Raw genomic sequence first — 21,942 nt, forward strand, 5'->3', positions numbered from 1 at the left:
AGTGCACGATATTCCATCAGCCTGATTGGGACCTCCATCTTTTTGTCAACTTAGGCCTGGATTTTCTAAGTTCGCAGAACTTAGAAAATCCGGCGGTAATGGGGGGCGGGGGGGGCAAAGCGGGGGCGGGCCTGCGAAAGCCAACAGCGATCGCACCTCCACGGTGCTATTCCTGCCGGCTTTTGCACCCAATAGCGCTACCGTGCAAGGTGGTGCTATTGGGTGAGATACTGGCAGCGATAAGGATTCTTACCTTTTGCCATCAGTGAAGTCATCGCAGAGTCCAGCCCGATTCCTCCCCTTCTGGTGCAGACTCTGCCCTGACTCCGCCCCAATTTAGATATCGCACGTGAAAAGGGTCTTTTCACGTGCGATACCTTTGGAAAATGACCCCCTTAGTCTTATCTTACATGCCAACATTCAATTCTGACACAGGACTAGTGAGTAGGGATGTGAATCGTTTTTTGACAATTTAAAATATCGTCCGATATATTTTAAATCATCAAAAATCGTTAGAGCCGCGATACAATAACAATTCCCCTGATTTATCGTAAAAAACTCGTAAATCGGGGGAAGGGGGAGGGGAAGGGGGAGGGCGGGAAAACCGGCACACTAAAACAACCCTAAAACCCACCCCGACCCTTTAAAATAAATCCCCCACCCTCCCGAACCCCCCCAAACTGCCTTAAATTACCTGGGGTCCAGAGGAAGGGTCCTGGTGTGATCTTTTACTCTTGGACCTCTGGTGCTTGTAGAAATGGCGCTGGCGCTACCTTTGGTTTTTCCGTACGGAAAAACAATTCGCGGCAGGAGATCGCTCCCGGACCCCCGCTGGACCCCCAGGGACTTTTGGCCAGCTTGGGGGGGCCTCCTGACCCCCACAAGACTTGCCAAAAGTCCAGCGGGGGTCCGGAACGACCTCCTGCAGTCGAATCGTGTTGTCTACGGCCGGCGCCATTTTGCGCCGCCATTTTGCCGTACGGAAAAACGATTTGCATGCAGGAAGTCGTTCCCGGAACCCCGCTGGACTTTTGGCAAGTCTTGTGGGGGTCAGGAGGCCCCCCCAAGCTGGCCAAAAGTCCCTGGGGGTCCAGTGGGGGTCCAGGAGCGATTACGCTCCTGACCTCGGGGGACAAAAAACAAAATGGCGCCGGTGGTCCGAGAGTAAAAGATCACACCGGGACCCTTCCTCTGGACCCCAGGTAATTTAAGGCATTTTGGGGGTGTTCGGGAGGGTGGGGGATTTATTTTAAAGGGTTGGGGTGGGTTTTAGGGTTGTTTTAGTGTGCCGGTTTTCCCGCCCTCCCCCCCACTGGACCCCAGGTAATTTAAGGCATTTTGGGGGGGGGTTCGGGAGGGTGGGGGATTTATTTTAAAGGGTCGGGGTGGGTTTTAGGGATGTTTTAGTGTGCCGGTTTTCGATTTACACGATTTTCACGATATTTAAAAAACCCAAACGGCGACGATCCGATTCCCTCCCCCTCCCAGCCGAAATCGATCGTTAAGACGATTGATCACACGATTCACATCTCTACTAGTGAGTGAGGGCTCAAGACTTGAAAGTGAGCTTTCTTGGATTTTAGAAACTGTCTCAGTTTTCCCATCACTTTAAGGGGGAGCAGTAAGAGGAGGAAAGGGTCAGACAAGAAGATTACAGGTGGCTTAGGCAGATCTTCCGACAGCAGCCAGCACTTAGATGTAAGCTGAAATTTCCATTCATGCAACAATGTGAGAGCTGGTCATGAACAGAAATTAGAGAGGTTTCAAGGCTGAAGAGACAGATCAGTTGAGTTACGCTCAACCAGATTTACAGCATGGTATGCGATCAGGAGTGTATGAAGAGAAGTGTTCACAAAAGAAGAAAGTCAAGCGAAATTAGTCCTAATAATACTTCTTATCATTTCTATAGCACTATGAGCTATTTGTAGTGGCATAAGATACAAATAAGAGTCAGGGCAAAAGAGACGGGATAAGATTTAAAAGCAGTATTAAATGATGTGCACCACATCGAGAAGCAGGGCTTTTTTGAAAGACAACTAAAATCAACCAAGTGAAAGCCTCTGAAATATTAAAGCATGGAATACACCAATTTCCTGACTTTTCTCACAAAAATAATATTAAATAAAATAAACACAAACAATATAATATGCAGAAAAAGTATGTCCATAAAAAAGGAGAGCCAACAATTTTTCATTGGTTTTTATTCATTTGATTTTGTTTTGTCATTTCCTTTTAGCATGCACTACATCTTTTAGTGCACATAAAGTCCCATTTAGAGTGCATCAAATCTATTCAGTATGTTCACATTTGTTTAGTATGTACATATGCATACATGCAATCATGTACGTGAATTTTCAGTTTACTGCACACTATGCTAACAAACAATGGGCCTCATTTTCCAATATCGCATGTGATACCAAAAAGGGGTGTACCTTATGCTAATAAGCATGTGTATCACAAAATCAGCTATGCAAAAGGCTGTTATTGCAAGTTGCACTATTAGCCCAATTTGGGCTACATTGTGGTTCACTATGCTTGGAGAGAGAGAGAGAGAGAGAGAGAGAGAGAGAGAGAGAGAGAGAGAGAGAGAGAGAGAGAGAGAGAGAGAGAGAGAGAGAGAGAGAGAGAGAGAGAGAGAGAGAGAGAGAGAGAGAGACTTGCTATAGTGCCTCCTCCCTAGCTTGAGCTAGGCTCTCTCAAGCTAGCTTGAGCAAGCTAGCTTGAGAGAACCTTGCCCAAATCTCATCTTGGAGTGAGTTTCCTCACTCCGATGGCCAGCAAATCTTCACAAGAGACCACTGTTCTGTTCGTATGTCTCACGTTGAATGTAAAAGTGGCCCCTAACCCCCTACACTCATACCTAAACCCCACCTAGAGTTACTAGGTGGGCCTCCCATAGGGATACAAATACCTGTCTAGGGAGGAGACACTATAGCAAGTTTCTCTCTCTCTCTCTCTCTCTCTCTCTCTCAGGCCTGACTGTGATAAACCTTTACCAGCTGTAACACTAATGAAAGAGGTGTAGTTATTGGCCACGGTAGGAGCCGTGCTAACAGTGCAGCTGTTTCATGGCACACAATAAATCCTCCCTACTTTACATTTGCTCCACCCCCTGAATTAAAAATTTGCAAATCACGTTAACTGCTGTTAGTGTGATTTGTGGAATTATCACACACGGTAACTCCTTGGAAAATGAGGCCCAATATGCAAAATAAAATTAATGAAAGCACATCCCTAGGAGGAACTAATACTGGAGGTGGATTCAACAAAAGCATCAGCAGGTTTGCTGAGTCACAGAAGTTCGTTACATATAGGATCTGCCTGGGTACATTTTGGAGTATCAAATATACATTTTCTGATTCAAGGAAAGCCAGATTGCATTTCTTAAAAAAAGGAAACTGACAAATACATTTGATTAACTCAAATTTTGTGAAATCAGTTTGAGATAATGTAGTGCGGTTGCCAGATCAATCTACATGCATGGAAATTAAAGGTTAACAAATAAATAAAGGCAATACTTTTTTATTGGACTTCTTTAATACATTTCTTGACTAGCTCTTGGGAGCTGAACTTTCTTCCTCTTATAGTTTCTGGCTATATAATCCTGAACTCATTCCCATAGAACTTCCACAAGGAAATCCACTATTCTCCCTTTCGAAAAAAAAAATCAAAACCTGGTGATTCTGCATTTCTGCCCATCCAACTACTAGGCATCCTCACTCAACTATGTAAATAGTGTTCTTTGTTATGTGCTGTGTTTACTTAGCTTATTGCTAGGTATGTTTCCTATGAAATCAGTGTACACTTTGTATTGCTACTATTGTGGGTGGGGAGGAGGCGGTGGCCGATCCCCTAGACCAGCTGCACTTACCGGCAGCGACAGCCACGGCACGGAACCGGAAAACCGGCCCCTGCTTCGCGGCTGCTTCAAGGCTCCTCAGGCTGCCACCGGCAGCGGCAGATGCAGGGTTCCTCAGCACTCCCCGCGCCGCCATCATCGACAGCAGAAACAGCAGAAGGCTGGCAGCACTGCTCCTGCAGGGACAGCCTCTGTCAGACACAGGCGCTTGGCTCCTCCCCCCAGTTATAGGAGCCACGGGAGGAAGTCATTCTAAGCTCCCAGGAACCACTTCCTGTCCAGGACTATTTAAGGAGGTCTTTGAAGGTTCCACAGTGCCTTGCAATAGGTCCACTTTAGTATGTCGTCTGTCTTGCCTGCCTGCCTGCGATCCTGCTTCGGATATTGGACTTTGCCTTGCCTGCCATCCGCCTTTGACCCTGCTTCGGAAATTGGACTTTGCCTTGCCTGCCACCTGCCTTCGACCCTGGACTATCTTGAACTCTTCCATACTATCTGACTAACCGCTGCTCCACTGGCACAACCTCATCTGGTTACTGTCCCTGAGGTCCATCTCCTACCAACGAGGAACTGTGGTAAGCCCTTTAAACATCTTATTGTTGCAGTCCAAGGGTTCACCGATTCATTGAATCATAACAGCTACCTATCCAGATTTGCACTGTTCTATTTCCAGTTTATATCTTGTTTATGTCCCCTAGACATATGCACTGCCATTCACATCTTTCTTTGTAATATTCCTCGTGCCTTTGCTAGGAAACAGTGGACTATCAAATGTAAAGAAAAAGAAAGAAAGAAATTCAACTTTTTTGGGGCTTAAGGAAGGGAGAATCAGTTCCTGAAGGCATTAAGTTACTTCAATAAAAAGTTATTGCCTTATACATTTTTTGTTTGTTAATCTATTTTTAAGTGAAATTAGTCTGCAAACATTTTTTAAATAATTTGCATCTCTCTCTATGCAAGTATTGTTGAAGTACATGGAACTGATGAACATTTCCTTAAATCAGATCATCCCAAATAGGTTCTGGGGATCCCAGAGCCAGATGGGCTTTCAGGATATCCGCAATGACTATGCATGAAATAAATTTGCATACATCTGGTTTTTTCCTCTTCAGGAGCTTTCTGCTCTCTTCTGGAATGGCGTACAGGAACTCTCTGCTCTATTTTCACCTTCTCTCCTGTGGTCTAGTAGCTCTCCCATTTCTTCCACTTGCACTGACAAATAATTTCCATGTCCTAGACTGACTTGTAAATACCTCTAGGAAATCAGAAGTAGTAGTCATGAAAAAAGAGAGCTAAAGGTTCTCTCTTTAGCATGATTATGCTATTTAGCTTCCTCTGGGTAAATAATAGTTTCACGTTAATATGAAGTCCTAGAAGGTATTAATGTCTGGTCAGCAAGCTCTCATTAAGTAGCACGGAAGGAGAGCTTACCATTCTATTGAGTGACAGTTATCTGCATGCATGGCCTCATGCTAACATCTTCTAGGTAGGACCACTTACATGTATAAGTTAAAGCCTTCTTGTATAACATCCTACTTTTTTTTTTTTTTAACTATTTATCAATTTTTTCAAAATTTACAAAAATAAAATGTAAGGAGAGCATGAAAAAGGTGGCAATCACAATATACAATGTAAAGAATGTAACACAGCTAATTAAATACATTTAGTTTGCATATCATTGCCAGAAAGCAAAATAATCAAGTGATTGAATTATCAAGGTACATGAGGTATGGACCCCATATGAGATTATATTAATTGCTCATGCTGAAGGGCATAACGAAGAGCCTCTATCTCAGCGATCCGATTAATTTGTTTCTGCCAGTGCTCAAAACAGGGATTTCTTTTCCAAAAAGCAGCTATAGAAAATCTGGGCGCTGGAAGCATTTGGGCCCACCAGGCATCTCCATGTTTTTGGGAACCGGAGATCCTTCCCATCTACCAAGAAGGCCTGTGATAGGTGCAATGTAAATAGGAACAGCAAGCACATCAGCAATCAAATCTGTCACTTTACTCCAAAATTGTCTGACACCCTCACAAAGCCACCACATATGTAGATAAGTGCCTCACTCGCCACACCCCCACCAACAGCAAGGACTAGAATCTGCATACATCTTAGAGTAGGTGATCGGGGTTCTATATGTGCAATGTAAACATGCTGCTTTTAATGTGCACATTAAAATTTATGCATAGCCTTAAACTCCTGAGGACAAGTGGAATATCATATAAGATATTACACAGAGATGTCTCTCTAAATGTATATTAATGCATTGAGTTTCTTTTATCTACCCATGCAGCAGCATTCAGTCCATTGAACACACAATAGAGTTATATTATTAGCATTATTAAGCATACCCATGCTGTTATTTTAGAAATAATGGCACAATTACCCTTCTCCCTTGCTCCCAAAGGTACTTTCTGCTGCTTACTGAGGACATTATAATTAATTTGAATAAAAGCATGCAGAACACAGTCTCTGATGTCAGCTATGGGCAGGAGTTTGGAAGGATTTAATCAGCTAAATTTGGGAGTTAGCCAGTTGGTCAAACTGGCTAAAAAATGCACCCTCTAGTTAAATAATTTTGCCTATCTAAAGGCATAAAGTGCACAACTTCAGCTAAGCAAAAATGGAGCGAGGTCAGAAGTTGAGGCTTAAAGGGTTTTATATTTTTTTTTTTCAATGCTGTTCTGCTAAATTTAGCCAAATAGTCCTGGCAGCCCCAATAGCAGGCTGACATCTTGCCAACCAAATTTTATCCACTTCGATTTAGGAAAATCTTCAACTGTGCATCTAGCCAGTTAGCTTATCTTTCCCGCTCAGCAGATTTTTAAAAAATTGACCCAAAGGTGATATTTTGCCTTTAATACCTTTTAAAAATGAAAGTAGAATAGAGGTTATTCAGAGTTTATCCCGTCGGTCTGTGCACAGTAATTAAGAGATTAGGAAAAGTATCTTATCTCCTTCAATGATGATTATAGGTTCCCTTGTTTAGCGCACTAACAAGTTTCTTAAATTAACAAATAAAGATGTGTAAATCCATGGTCTAAAGTTACAACTATCTCCAAAACTTGTTAATAACCAAATAAGTGGTTGGTTCTTAGCTGCTCCTTCCATCCTCCTCGCCCTTCCACTGGCAGGAAGAGAGCAGCACTTTTTTTTTTTTTTTACCTGCACCTACCTCCTCCTCCTGTACTTGCCTCAGTCTGAACACTCGTGGCACAGGTGTCTCCAGGACTCACCGGCAATATACATTCAGACTTCAGATTGAAGCTGTCAGAGGAAGAGGCAGCCACAGGGAAGATGCGCTGTTTTCTTCCTACCAATAGGAAGGAGATAGTGGGGAGGGGGAGACTGGGGAGAGGCACACTTGAATGCATGTGTGGGAGGGAACCAACACAGTCTTCGCTTGTTCTGGGTCTCACACCCCATCAAGATAGGCCGACAGGAGAAACAGGCCTCAGATGATTTTTAACTTGCCATGCCGCACAGTGATCTGCGACTGGAAGCTATAGCCTTACATGTGCAATATTGCCTTTCTGCTTTGCTTTAACCCTTCACAGTGAGTAGCTGACAGTTCCAAATGATCAGGGTTTTCTGCATTGTTATGACTTAATAACTAATGCACAGTCACTGCGTTAAAACTTTACTGTAGATAAATTACGCAGATATATGTGAAGGAGACGAATGATGAACTGGCTGATGGATTCTGCCGTGGGATGAAGCACACTGGATAGAGGTGCTGAAATCATTTCCTGGAAAAAGCACACAGGAATCTAAGTCTTTAAGTTGGCTTTATCTTATGAAGGTGGCAAGAAAAGTTCTGTTACTTCTGTCATTTATTCTGATATGTAGTCTCCCCTGTGACCAGAAGCCATTCGAAACTGCCTGCCTCTATCAACAAAGCTGGAAGTATTTGAGTGATTGCATTAAACAATAGTTGCTGCTTTTGGTTTACAGAGATTGCTGTGGCACAAGGCTGTCACTTTATCTTGGTTAATGCATACATTTATGAGCGCAATTGTTGGTTGAGGGGGCAGAGAATTCCTTAGGATGGCTTTTTTCAGGCTCTGACACCTACATGCAATAGAATTGGAGTGCCCAAGGACACTTTTTTTTTCCGGGCCAAAGTCTCATTCTTAACCCCCTCCTTGACCCAAGTTTGCCATCATTTGGTCTATTCTGAGTGCCCCAATGCTCATTAGAACCTATATCTGGACTGGTTCCCCATAGGCAGAGATGTGGATTGTGGCACCAGTTTACTGGTACATCCCCATATTATCCCCACACGTGAATGCTCATGGAAGATAAAGCATCTTTATACGTGTAAGGACTGGAGTGCTCTTTTCATGCCCAGAGGAAATGTTCTTGCCCCTTACAAACCTGCAATATGTGGCTTCAGCTGGTGCGAGCGCCCTCAGTATGACAGAGGTGAAACCAGATCTTCCCTGCCTGTGAGGTCAGAGTAATGTGAGTGTGCTGAGGAGCAGTACTAGGACAGAATAAGCCCCTGCACCCACGTGAAGGTTCTCAGGTCTGCAGTCTCGTGTGCGGTACGGAGCTCTCGCTTCACAGAATGGCACCGGGGGCCTTTCCCTTCACAGGAGAGTTGATAAGAAAGGAGGGTCCTGAAAGCTGGGGACGGCTGTCCTAGATGGTGTCTGAGGAAGGGCAGCCTGCCTGGGAAAGTTCAGCTATAATCAACCCGAGACTCCAAAGGGGGGAGAGAGGGAGAAAGAGCGAGAAGGACCTTGGAGAAACAATTACAGCTACCAAACAGAAACAGGGAGATCATCATCACAGCAGGGAAGAGGTACCTGTCTCAAAGAACTGACCCAAAAAGCTGGGGGAGGATGAAGAGAGATTGCGTTCATTTTTGTGATTTTTGGATTCAGTTACTGTGAGCGGCTGAGCACTAGTATATCTGTTTTGGGGGTTTGATTTCCCTGCCGTTAGTCAGTAAAGGTTTTTTATTTTGAACAGGAACGCTGGCATGGGCATGGTCTTTGTGGAGGGCCATGACTGGTGAGCAGGAGTGAGTACAAAATCCTAAGGGCCCTGAAAAGGACAATGTTTGCCCCCCAGCGCGGGACCCCAGTGTCGTCCCGGGGCCTTGCATGATCCGTGGACCTCCCCATGCCCAGGACCAGAACAGGGATTACAGAAGCTTTAACAGTAGCACAGACTGTGCAAAGACAATGTGCGTTCACATGTCCTTACCCCCAAAGGTGCGCCCAAACTCTGCAGTTTGTACAACAAGGTGCATAATTTAAGAATAAAGTCAGTTTCACATTGTACCTAAATGTATTTGGATAACAAGAACAAACACATATTAATTTTCTGAGAGTCGTGAAATTCTAAACTTAATTAGAAGTAAAAAATAAAAGTCAAAATATACCCAAATCCGTTCTCGCTCTCTCCCTGCCTGTAGACATTTGCTTGCATTTTGCGTTAGATTAACTCAATGCAAACATGGCAGCAGCGACCGTTCAAGGGCATGACGAGCTTTCAACAACCAGAAAAAACCATGGTAACCAAACTAGGGGAAAAGGTAGTTAGTATAATTACTATGGAAACAGGACTAAGGCAAAGAGAAATTAATCTGCGATTTCTCATCTCTAACAAGTACAGCACATGCATCAAATTCTTACAAAAGGGTTGCAATTCTTAGCCACGGTCCTTGACTTTCCAGTGAAAGAAGCGCTGCACTCCTTTTCTAATTGTTTTCTCTTTCGGCATTGATTAGGATGGGAGAAGCGGTCGCTGCTGTCAGATTTACTACAGAAATTAAATTGCACACTATTAGCCGTTATTATTAATTGAAGTTATTTCTACTTCTTGCTACGTTTAATCATGAGGTTGGCCTGCCTCCTTCGCCTCTCAGTTTTCAAACTGAGAACATCTCCTTGTGTTCACATAAACTGATTAGTGTCTGAGATTTTAGCAATGGAGTGCAAAGAGTGAAATCAGTTATACAGGTTCAGATTCCCATTTCTCTGATAACGTCCTGCAATGCATCCTCTCTGGCCCCACTAACTTTCTGAGTTCCAGTTTTGCTAGATTTAACCAGACTGATCTTTTTCGTTGCATTCATGCGTCCAGATATCTGCAACCCTTCTCCATCCTCTTCTGTGCAGCTGCATAGTGCATTCAAGTATTTGCTCAATATTTCAGCTTTTTTTTTTTTTTAGCTCCTACTCAGTCTCACAATTCTACCCTTGAGCACCCTCATTTCACTAAAGTGGTGACCAGTCAAGAAAGATGGAATATAAATAAAAAAAATGAAATTAAAATTTAATGAATGGATCTAAAATGATGTTCTTTCCACTCTGTGCCTGAGCTCTTTCCTTTCCTATTTACACCTTTGTTCTCCTGACTTCCCTCACTGATTCCCTCTGTTTTTCCATGTAAAATCTCCAGATTTCTCCATGCAATGATTTTTAGTTTTGATCACAGTTCTTTTAAACCAACTAGATCATGATAAATTCTTCATCTTAAAAGCACTCAATCCTGAAGCACAATTTGGTCTTTATTCTTATATTGAACCCTATGGGCTGGTAGTCACTTGTCCCCAAGTAGCCAATATGACATCAGCAACACTCTTACCGTGCATGAATGAATACTGGGTCCAGTATTGTCTGCTCACTTGTAGGTGAAGGCATCCATGGTGTTACCTCAGAAAGGCACTTCCCTTGAGCTATATTTCACATTTCCTCACCACTCATGTTCAAAAACCTCACTGCTGGAACTTACAATGAGTTTATAAGTTCTAAGCTTAAATTTGTTTACATGAAGGAATGCAAAGGATATAGCAATAGATATGCACAATGTAGTCAACAGAGAATAACGAATGTGCTTTCAAGACCTTAACATGTACAGGATGCCATCAGCTCACACCAATATCTGTGACAATGTTTACACACCCCAGCTTATCCCAGAAAGGACAGCATGCAAGCTGTGGGTGGTTTTTCTTTAATGTAGACAGAGATCTTAATGTAGACAGAGACCGCCTATCGCCAGTATTACTAACAATTTCTTCCTATTGTCCAAAACATTAATCTCTCTCTGTCATGTCTGAAAGATAAGCATTCAGAAATATAGAGTGCCAATAATTACTACAACTCTCAGGAAATCTGTGGAGCCGATCCCAAAGCAGATCGTAGTATCCTGCGAGTTTCTGGAAGCAGACAGCAGACAGCAGCAAGTGACGCCCTCTAGAGGGAGAGATGCTGTAACTTAGGCTGGCACTCTCAAGAGTGAACATGTTAAGGGGTATTAAGTTTAAAGGGTCCAGTTCAGGTTTTGAACTTAGCCACACACAAGGGTCATAGTGACTGCATATGAGAATTTATTTAATCATACCCATTCAATTAGACTGGCCAATTTAGCCCTTTCCAGAAAATCCTGCATGTACAAGGCTTGACAGGCTCCCAACTGTTTAACACGGTGGATTCTATTAATGAAACGAACTTCCCAGAACAGCAAACCATTGAAAACCCCGAGTGAAAAAAAGCTTGTTGGAAATAAGTAGTCAGCTGCAACTTCAGTCAAGAGCTTCTTTCACCATTATGAGCATTCAATGATGTCACAGGATTCAGGTTAATCACAATCAGCAATAACTTGGGGTCAACATTAAAAACAAAAAGTCAAAATAAATTCACTTTATTGCACTAGGTAGACTTGTGTCAACAGCCTTCATTTAATTTTCTGCACAAGAGTGTAAAAGTGCATTTGGAAACTCGGCTGGTTCTTTTCTGACCTGATAAAAGGGAGGATAAATCTCAAAATCTCATCACAGATGCATTACGTTAGTCCAATGAAAGGGTCTCATTGACAACTTGTTTGTTGACCTTTAATGTGGAATTCCTTAGGAACAATTTCAAACTCTTTAGTAGGAAAGTTGACTAAAAGGTTTCTTCCCTATGGTGGAGGAGTGGTGACCCCATGGCCAGTTAGGATATCTGTAATAAATATATGCAGGAGATATATCTGCATGCTCTGGGCTCCCAGGACAGGTTTGAGAATCACCGCTTTGCAGTTGATAAATCCTTTCTTTTTTTCTTCTTTTACATGATAAAGGTAAAGGCGAAGGTTTGAAAAATACCCTCTAGAGTTAAAAGGGAGAAAGGTGCCTGGGAAAAGCTGGAGGGAAGGTGTAATATTTCTTCCTGTAACCTGAAGTGCAGAGAGGCAGATCCTCTCTATAGCTGACACATGCATCTCATTGATGAATAGATACATATTTCTCATTTCTTTTATTATTGCATACACATGTGATTTAGTGCATGCTCCATCATCTTCGGGAGCTTGTTCTATTTCCTCTCTCACCAGACTGACTGCAGCCATGCACTGATACCATGTGATTATGAAACCCAAGATTTTCTGCCACCCCTAGCTGCTCCTGTTTGCAGTGTTTTGTTTTGTTTTTTATATATATATCATTACAGTCCCAAAGGGTGTCCAGCTAAGTGAATATGCTGACGTTAGCACATGTTTCAGAATCTGCATCTCCTGGCATTGCTTGTAAAGATTAGCTTCTGAGATTGCTCATCACAGGGCTCTGTGCAGAATGATCTCTCTCTCTCTGTCTTTCTCCATTATCCATTCTACCAAACCATCATAGAAAGCCTCACAATTCACATCTTCGAGCACTACAAATGCATTCCATTTAGAATTAACCACCAAAAGAAGCACCAAATATGAAGGAAGGCGAGAAAAGGCACTTACCGGAGCCCCTTTTAGTTACAACCTTCAGGCTCTGAGTCAGAGCAGCAGAGAAGAGAACCAAGTGTGGAATAGGAGCTTTCATCTTCCAGCTCTCCCAGGCTGTTCCCTAGAGCCCAAACACAAAGAGAGAAAACATTCGGTAAGAACAGGAAAACCTTACTGTGGCACCCCCCCGGTCTGGCTACCAGAAGTCACTATCCGTGTACAGGACACACTATTAAGGAGCCATCCATCCCCCTCAGTCCCTCCCACATGGAGGGCTGTGGTTGCATGCCTCGATACTATCTAGCCCAGCCATTTTAAGACACTTTGGGATCCGGTTGAGAAACCATTGGAAGGGTAAAGATGTATAAGTTTTACACTTTGGTGAGGCCTCCCAGTTTTACCCTGGAGTTTCATTTAGAAGTGACACCTCATCGGGCACATCCTGCCAGAAGGTCTTTCTCTTACTAATTTACAGAAGAGAGATATTTATACGCCTGATAACCTTTTGGGGCCAAAAGGCTCTCACCAGAGAACCAGTGAGCCTGCTCCAAACACTAGGTGGGCAAGCACCAGTGATGGGTCCTGCTGTGAGACTCAGTGAGGGCAGAAGATGTATCCAGTTTTAACTTTAGAAGGACTTTTTGGACTTGAACGGCGCTGGGAGATTTTTGGATCCCCCCCACCCCACTGGGATTGCAGTGCTGAGGTAGCCTGATTCCACTTGAGTTTTCCCCACGAGAAGTCCCCACAAATATCACCTAAGGATGAAATAACAAGATCGGGAGACCCTAACCGGATCTCCACACTATGGGACACAAGACGGGTTGGGTGACAAGGAGAAGATGATCTAAGGGAGAACATTTTGCTGTGAAGTTGGGCACCCCTCAACTAAGATTCCCGGGTAGCCACTGGGTGAGCTTTGTACAATAAATATCATCATGGGGGCTCTGCCCAGATGCCTGAATAAAAGGACACCTACCCACACAGAGATATACTTATACCAACAGTCAGATGTAACGTCAACATTATGGACAATGGACTTTAATTTATGATTAGCATTCAGTAAAATTTTATTTTAACAACCAGACCCTGGCCCTGTCTGATTTATCACAGGAGCTGCACCTATATTATTTAAACACACTGTGAAGAAAGACATTGTGGTCCAGACCAAAAGCGAGAGCTTACCCCCATAAAAAGAACCCCCCCCCCCCAGGATTAAGCGTCAAGCATGGGAGCTAGCCGGAGCAGCCCTGAAGAAAAATAAATATGTTTTTGTGACTTGGATGGTAAAAAAAAAACCCACTTTGGATTATATTACATACTTTTCTAACAGACTTTTACTTTTTAAAGACAATTGTGGAAATGCCAAAAAAAAAAAGTGATCATCGTATTATCCTGTTCAAACAGGTTGTAATGTTGCCATTTTATAGTAGGGGGTATTGGGCCCTCAGCGAGAGACTTATTCACCAATATTCTTATTATATTAAAAGATTGATCGTTTTATATTTTTTATTCTATAAATGGTCAAAGGTCCGGCAGGGAGCTTATAAACCTGAGCTGTGCAATAGGCAGGTCCTAGCTTTGTTGTGAGACTGGATGAAAATCAGACCATTTCCCAGTCTGAGTTGTCATCTCCTCATCTGATATGCCTGACTATTGGTTTTACTGGGAGGTTATTTGGAATGTTAGCAATTTTCTGATTAAAAAAGTCAGCCAGGTGCTCACAGTTAAGGCTGTCTGGATCAGCAACAGATGATCTGGTGAATTGCTTAACCTACATAAATAACTCTAATAATCGATTAGAAGACTTTTCCAATAACTGCACATAACATTCTCTTTTCACAGTCTGACAAGCTTCTCTATATTCTCTTAAGACAAATTTATAGGCAGCCTCAGATAAAACATCAGCTACTTTCTTCCAGCATTTCTCTAATCTTCTCAACATTCTTCTGGATTCATAGAGTAAACCATGAACATATTTACTCCTCTGTCTTTGATAATCTTCTCATACTGGGGCAATCTCATCATGTAATGACTGAACTTTTTGATACCAATTTTCCACCAGTTCTTCAACAGTATATGCCTCCCACCAAGATCTAAAAATTCCTGTATCAATTTGAGGTCTCACAATCCTTTTTACTAATGCTTTGTATTACTTTGGTCGAACATTGAATCTTAAAATGTATAAAAAAAATAATCAGCCCATAGGACATCAAAAACATTAAGATCATCAACTAGCCCAGCCCATCGTTCATGATGAATCAGCAGATCTAGTGTATGCCCCACTCTGGGCATAGGTGATTGGATTAGCTGCATACAATTAATTGCCCTTATAGAAGCAAGAAATTCCCTCGCACATGGTGAAGAGACATCAGTTTAGATGAAAGCTGAAAACTTGGTTTATATCGCAATCCTTTAACATCTGATGTGGCTATAATTGAGTATTATTTATTTATTTATTTATTTATTTTTAACTTTTATATACCGAAGTTCCTATATGCAATACAGATCACCCCGGTTTACAAGAAACTACAACTTAGCTCAAAGGCAGTACATGAAACAAGTGAATACAAGAGCTGATACAGCTAACATATAAAAACAAGTGAATACAAGAACCGGTACAAGGAACTTAAAACTGAATAGTCTAAGATATGATATGGTCCAGAGGACTGGGAACTTGATGGGAGAGATTATACAAATGAAAGAAGAGGGTATTGTGTGCTGGTTCAGGTTACGTAAATAGGATTATAGTATGTATATAGTATGTAGGATGAAGAGTGAGATCTGTAGGTAGAATTTTTTGTATTTTTATTTAGTTTGAGTTTGTTAATAATGTTTTATGCTTATTTTAATTTTTTAGTTTTATTATGTATGTGTTTTAATTTGTATTGTTATCTGTAATATGCTGTCCATGTTTCAAGAAATTCTTAATCAGTGAAACGACATATAAATATCATAATATAAAAAAATAAATCATCTGTACGCAAATTAAAATCACCAATCATAAGTAGTCTTTTATAGGATAATTGATGGCTTTCTAAAAGTTCGACTAGGGTGGTTAGTCCTGATATTAATAGGCCTGGAGGGCAGTAGATAGCACAAAAAGCCAAATCAACCACTGAAGAATAGCATTTCACGGAATCCATCCATGTAGCCTTCAACTGTGACTTATATACAACAATACTCCTCCACCCCTCCTAGTAGAATGAGCCTATTGCATATATGAATAGCCTATTAGACAAGCCAGATTTAATAAAACATTGTGTATATAGTGCAGGTTCAGTGATTAATACATCCAAGAACATATGAACATAAGAAATTGCCATGCTGGGTCAGACCAAGGGTCCATCAAGCCCAGCTTCCTGTTTCCAACAGAGGCCAAACCAGGCCACAAGAACCTAGAAATTACACAAACACTAAGAAGATCCCATGCTACTGATGCAATTAATAGCAGTGGCTATTCCCAAAGGGGTGGATTTTAAAAGGGTTACACGCATACTCGGTGACGCGCGCAAGCCCCAGGATGCGCATATGTCCCAGGGCTTGAAAAAGGAGGCGGGGTGGGGGTGGAGCAGTCAGGGGTGGGGGCGGGACCGGAGCCTCCAGGCACAGCGGCCATTTGCCGCTGTGCCTGGGATTGTGGGCCAGCCATTGCCGGTGCACGCAACTTACGCCTGCCCGGAAGCAGGAGCAACTTAAAAATTAAAGGTAAGGGGGGGGGGGGTTTAGGTGAGGCTGGGGTGCGGGTTAGGTAGGAGAAGGGAGGGAAAGGTGGGGGGAGCGGAATGAAAGTTTCCTCCAAGGCCAATCCGATTGCCCCCTAGTCCTTCTATTATTCACATCTACTCGTTCAAGACCTCTCATGATCTTAAAGACCTCTATCAAATCCCCCTCAGCCGTCTTTTCTCCAAGCTGAACAGCCCTAATCTCTTCAGCCTTTCCTCATAGGGAAGCTGTTCCATCCCCTTTATCATTATGGTTGCCCTTCTCTGTACGTTCTCCATCGCAACTATATCTTTTTTGAGATGCAGAGACCAGATTTGTAGACAGTATTCAAGGTGCGGTCTCATCATGGAGCGATATAGAGGCATTATGACATTTTCCATTTTATTAACCATTCCCTTCCTAATAATTCCTAACATTCTGTTTGCTTTTTTGACTGCTGCAGCACACAGAGCCAATGATTTTAAAGTATTATCCACTATGATGCCTAGATCTTTTTCCTAGGTGGTAGCTCCTAATATGGAACCTAACATCATGTAACTACAGCAAGGGTTATTTTTCCCTATATGCAACACCTTGCACTTGTCCACATTAAATAAATACATTTTATTTAAAAAACGTTTTGGCGTCGCGCACTCCGATGATCATAGCAGCCCACAATATAACATACATAACTGAAATTAATTACACATATAAATACAAAAAGTAAAGCTTACAAAATTACATATTTTATTGCCATTCCTTATTTTTCTTCCAATCTCTTGGCTATGTTCTAGTAACTAGAGTCCTGTCTATTTCCTTATAATCACTATTAGCACCACCTCCCCCATTGCAATCAAAATGCACGGGAATAATCAATATTCTTTGCATAGAAACTCCCCTTCTTCTATCAACCAACCCCTCCCCATATTGTCCCTACCCTAGAAAGGTGGTAATAAAAGTCATAATCATAATAATGGGGTTAACAAAAATGTCACTATATCAATCCACATAGTAACATGAATCAAATATAACAGCTAGGGCCCAAAATAACTACGGAATAATGTGATACTCACCTTAGATATCGTTCACCATACATAACCAACGTCTATAGTCCGAAGTTCGGGGGTCCCACTAAGGGGTCCACAAAAGAAAGGGCTCATCAGTAAGTGGCCCACTTAACATGTCAGTTCCTGGGCACTGGGTGATCATATCAGTATAGGCCACCACCCCCTCTGAAGCAGCTGAGATACTGTGGTGGCAAAGAACAGCAGAAAATGCAAGTGCAGAAGTGGTGATTTTAGACAGGAAGTGTGCTGGGAGACTATCAGCCCTCCTTTTATATCTTAGATCTAGGGCACCTGGTGATGACATCATAAAATCCAAGTATCCTGAGGAAGCTCAAATTAATTTTTAAGTGAATCAAATGCTTTGAACTGATCCCTGTTCCACACCTGCCAAAAAGATAACAACTCCTTATTCCACCAGTTACCCATCTCCAGAGCATATGTAGACAGTGAGACCATACAATTATTTCTAAAAGAGGAGGTGGGATAAACTACACTAGGCTGAATTTTAAAATGCTTACTAACTGCCTGCCAAACCTCCAGTGTATGAGCCAGAAGCAGACTAGATCATACTATCTTCCAGCATTGCCCAGAGGTCTACGATCTGATTATTAAGGAGGGGAGATTATTCAGCTGAAACATCTCTAAAGACAACCACAACTCTGAGGTAGTCTCCTCGAGCCATGATCTGACACAAGTCAATCTGACTGCCCAAAAATAAAATAGATTAGGAAGCACCATTCTTTAGCAATGCTTTGGCCACTAGAAAGTCAGCTTAGTATGAGGGGGGCCTACCCTGCCAAATGTGGCAGGAAATTGTAGCATTCAAACTATCACTCACTTTCCTGTTTAACATAAAACAGTATATACAGGAATAAATAAATCAACCACTGGCAACAAATTTATTTTCAGCATGTTAATCTTGCTCACCCAGGAAATGAAAATATTCTTGCAATCATCAGGGAATAGTTAAGTTTAAACAAATCAGCAATGTGCCTTGACACTGTGATGCCAAGATATTTAAAACTTTGCATGGTTAACTAGACAGATGGTGAGGCAAGACTTCAATTGTTTAAATCCATGCTGGCTATGTTCAATTAAACCATATTTTTCTATATGTTCTGTGATTTTGTTCTTTAGCAAGGTTTCTACAATTTTTCAATGCACTAAAGTCAGACTCATTGATCTACAGTTACAGAGAAAATCACTGGAACCCTTTTTAAAGATCGGCATCACACTGGCCACCTTCCAGTCTTCAGGTACAACAGATGATTTTAATGATAGGTTATAGATTACTAGTAATAAATCTGCAATTTCATTTTTTAATTTTTTCAGAACAGTGATCCAGGCAATTTGCTACTCTTTAGTTTGTTAGTCTACCCTAATACATCATCCAGGTTCACTGTGAAAGTAACGTAGTAATGACAGCAGAAAAAAACCAAATAGTCCATCCAGTCTGCCCAGAAAGTTTCTGGCATGGGTATCTCCCCAACATTCTCTTCAGTAAACATGAAGCAAAGAATTTGTTTAGTCTTTCCACTGTGGCCTTATCTTCCCTAAATGGCCCTTTAAGTCATCAATCATCTAATGGTCCATTTGACTCCCTCACAGGCTTCCTGCTTCGAATATATTTAAAAAAGTTTTTATTATGACCAAATGGCCAAATTTTATTATGGCCAAATTCTTTTCAAATTCTCTTTTAGCCTGCCTTATCAATGTTTTATATCTAACTTTTTCTTATTTTCTTCATTTGGATCCTTGTTCCAATTTTTGAAAGAAGTTCTTTCTTTCAATTTACCTTTTAACCATGCCAGCAGTTATTTGGCCTTCCTTCCACCTTTTCTAATGTTTGGAATACATTTAGTATGAGCTTCCAAGATGCTATTTTTAAACAATGTTCATGCTAAATGTAAACTCTTAACCTTTGTAGCTGCAACGTTTAGTTTTTTTTCCATTTTCCTCAATGTATCAGTCTCCCTTTCAAAAGTTAAATGCTACAGCAGTAGATTTATTTAATGTCCTCCCTCTAGTCATTAATTCAAAATTGATCGCATTATGATTGCTATTGCCGAGTGGCCTCACCACTCTCACACCAAATCCTGTGTTTCTCTAAGAATTAGATCTAAAATGGCTCCCTCTCTCAGACCAGCTTCTCCATGAAGCAGTCGTTTATTTCATCTGGAAACTTTAGCTCCTAGCATGTACGGATGTGATATTTACCCAGTCAATATTGGGGTATTTGAAATCTCTCATTATTATGCTGCTGACAAATTTGTTAGCTTCCCTAATTTCTGTTAGCATTTCATCATCCGTCTGTTCATTTTGGCCAGCAGACGTACTCCCACCGCTATACTCTTCCCCATCACACATGGAATTTCCACCCATAAAGAGTCTATTGTGCATTTAGTCTTCTGCAGGATCTTTATGCTGTTGGAGTCTATGCCATCCCTAACATAAAGCACTATTTCCCCTACCAAGTTGGTCCACTGTATAACTGCAATATAGTTTGTCCCTGGTATAGCACTGACCTATTGGTTATCCTCCTTCTACCAGGTCTCTGAGATACCAAATATGTTTATCTCTTCATTCAGTTCTAACTCTCCCGTCTTACTTTATGGACTTCTGTTACTAGCATACAGACATTTCAAATCACATTTTTTATTTGTATATATAACTTTTCTAGCAGTTAACGGGATAATTTTGAATCTCAGACTATACTTATAGGCACATGGTCTACTTTTGTTTTTATTGGAACCTCTCCATCAGGATTAGTTATTTTAGTATCTATTGAAGATACCTCCTTTTGAACCATGCACTGCTGAGTGACTATACTAGTTTAAAAGCAGTTTTATCTCCTTTTAAAAGGTAAGCTCAAGCAACCTGGTTCCACCCTGGTTAAGGTGGAGCTTATCCTTTCAGAATAGGCTCCCCTTCTCCAAAATGTTACCCAGTTCCTAACAAAACTAAAGCCCTCTTCCCTGCACCATTGTCTCATCCACAAATTGAGAATTCTGAGTTCTGCCTGCCTCTGGGTTCCTGTATGCTGAACAGGGAGTACTTCAGAGAATGCTACCCTGGAGATTCTGGATTTCAAATTTATAACTAAAAGTCTAAATTTGGCTTTCAGAATCTCCCTCCCACACCTATGTCATTAGTGCCCACATGTATCATGACAACTGGCTCCTCTCCAGCACTGTCTAAAATCCTATCCAAGTGACACATGAAGTCTATTTATTTATTTTATTTAGAAACTTTTATATACCGGTATTAGTGGGGACATCATACCGGTTCACATATTAACAGAAGGCTTGGAAAATACATTTCAACAGGAAAGGAGAACTGGGCGGGGGGTTAACCTGAGGCAGTATGGAAGAATAGATTAAAACAAGAATTCATAACAAGAAAATAACAATATACAAAGTAATTATTTCCTTAATATAAGGAAAGGGCGGTCACCTGGGGGGTGAGAGCTATGGTGGGGATGGGAGGAACTATTCTGGGTAGACTTGGTTGAACAGAAATGTTCAACCAAGTCTACCACATTTGCACCAGGCAGGCAAGTTACCAAGTGATCTTCATGTCCACCAGGTACCCAGCTATCTATGTTCCTAAAGATCGAATCACCAAATAAATATGATGGCTGATCTAACCCTTCCCTTCTGAGCACAAGCTCTTGGAGACTCATCCTTAGTGTGAGAGAATAACCCATCAACTGTAGTAAAGGTACTAGCTACAGGATCACTTCCTGCTATACCAAGGCAATGTTCTCTGTTTGCCATTGCTGATCCCATTCTTTGGAACCAACTGGCAGACACATTATGCCTTGAACAGTGTTTTAAAACTTTTAAGAAAAATTGTAAAACCTTTTTCTTTGGGAAGGCATTTGACTTGCTCAGCAAAACTGGAGTTTAGTTTCAGTTGATACACTGGCTTTTTAATCTGTAATAGGAACTGGTGTCATGGTCTGTTAAATACGTTTGCAGTATTGTTCTATGAGTCTGAATGTTTTTATTGTGAGTTTCTTTGAACAGTATGACATAGTGGCATATAATGAGGCAAATAAATAAATGTTATGCCTTTATCTTTATTAATATTTCTTAATCGCCTAAGAGGGTAAAACTAGGCAATACCCTTGAAGATCTCATCCATATACAGCTCTTTCAGGTCTGCCACTGTGGCCTCCAGAGATTGGACTCATTCTCTGAAAGCGAAATCCTTGCACCAAGCGCACACATACAACCTATCATCAATTGGTAATACATGTGGAACTCGGTGCAAAAGATGGGAAGGCTCCATCTTGCTGCTGGACTGCTGTCTGCATCTTAGTATTGTTGTATTCTTAGTTAATTTTGATTGTTAAGGGAGTAGGGATATGTGAAAAATAAAATCTTTTATTATATTATATTGTGCATTTAATGTTAATTTGGCAATGATTTAAAAGGGGATAATAATTAATCTATTGATAAAGGCTGGGTTACTCCCATGCTTTAGATAAGTCCCTGATTGATTTTTGGCATGAACATGTCTCTTGCCCTCTTAAATGGGTTAAGAGTCTATAAATCAAAGAATGTGTATGGGGTGAGTTACCACTCTGCCCATTTGCCATG

The 21,942-nt window shown here is 41.5% G+C and overlaps 1 protein-coding gene across 3 annotated transcripts in view; it reads right to left on the minus strand.

The window, feature by feature from the left end:
* IL1RAPL1 (interleukin 1 receptor accessory protein like 1) overlaps positions 1-21,942 on the minus strand; it is a 1,713,530-nt gene that overhangs the window by 1,405,692 nt on the left and 285,896 nt on the right. For 2 of the 3 annotated variants that reach the window (XM_029603084.1, XM_029603083.1), the window contains exon 1: positions 12,582-12,689. Coding sequence is in view for 1 of the 3 variants with exons in the window: in XM_029603082.1 (XP_029458942.1) it covers positions 12,582-12,663 (82 nt within the window). In the remaining 2 variants the exon portion in view is untranslated. Of the gene's footprint in view, positions 1-12,581; positions 12,690-21,942 lie in introns of those variants that run through there. The other variant, XM_029603082.1, reaches the window with a different exon arrangement.

Source organism: Rhinatrema bivittatum, chromosome 5 (assembly GCF_901001135.1).
Source record: "Rhinatrema bivittatum chromosome 5, aRhiBiv1.1, whole genome shotgun sequence".
Taxonomy (NCBI): Eukaryota; Metazoa; Chordata; class Amphibia; order Gymnophiona; family Rhinatrematidae; genus Rhinatrema; species Rhinatrema bivittatum.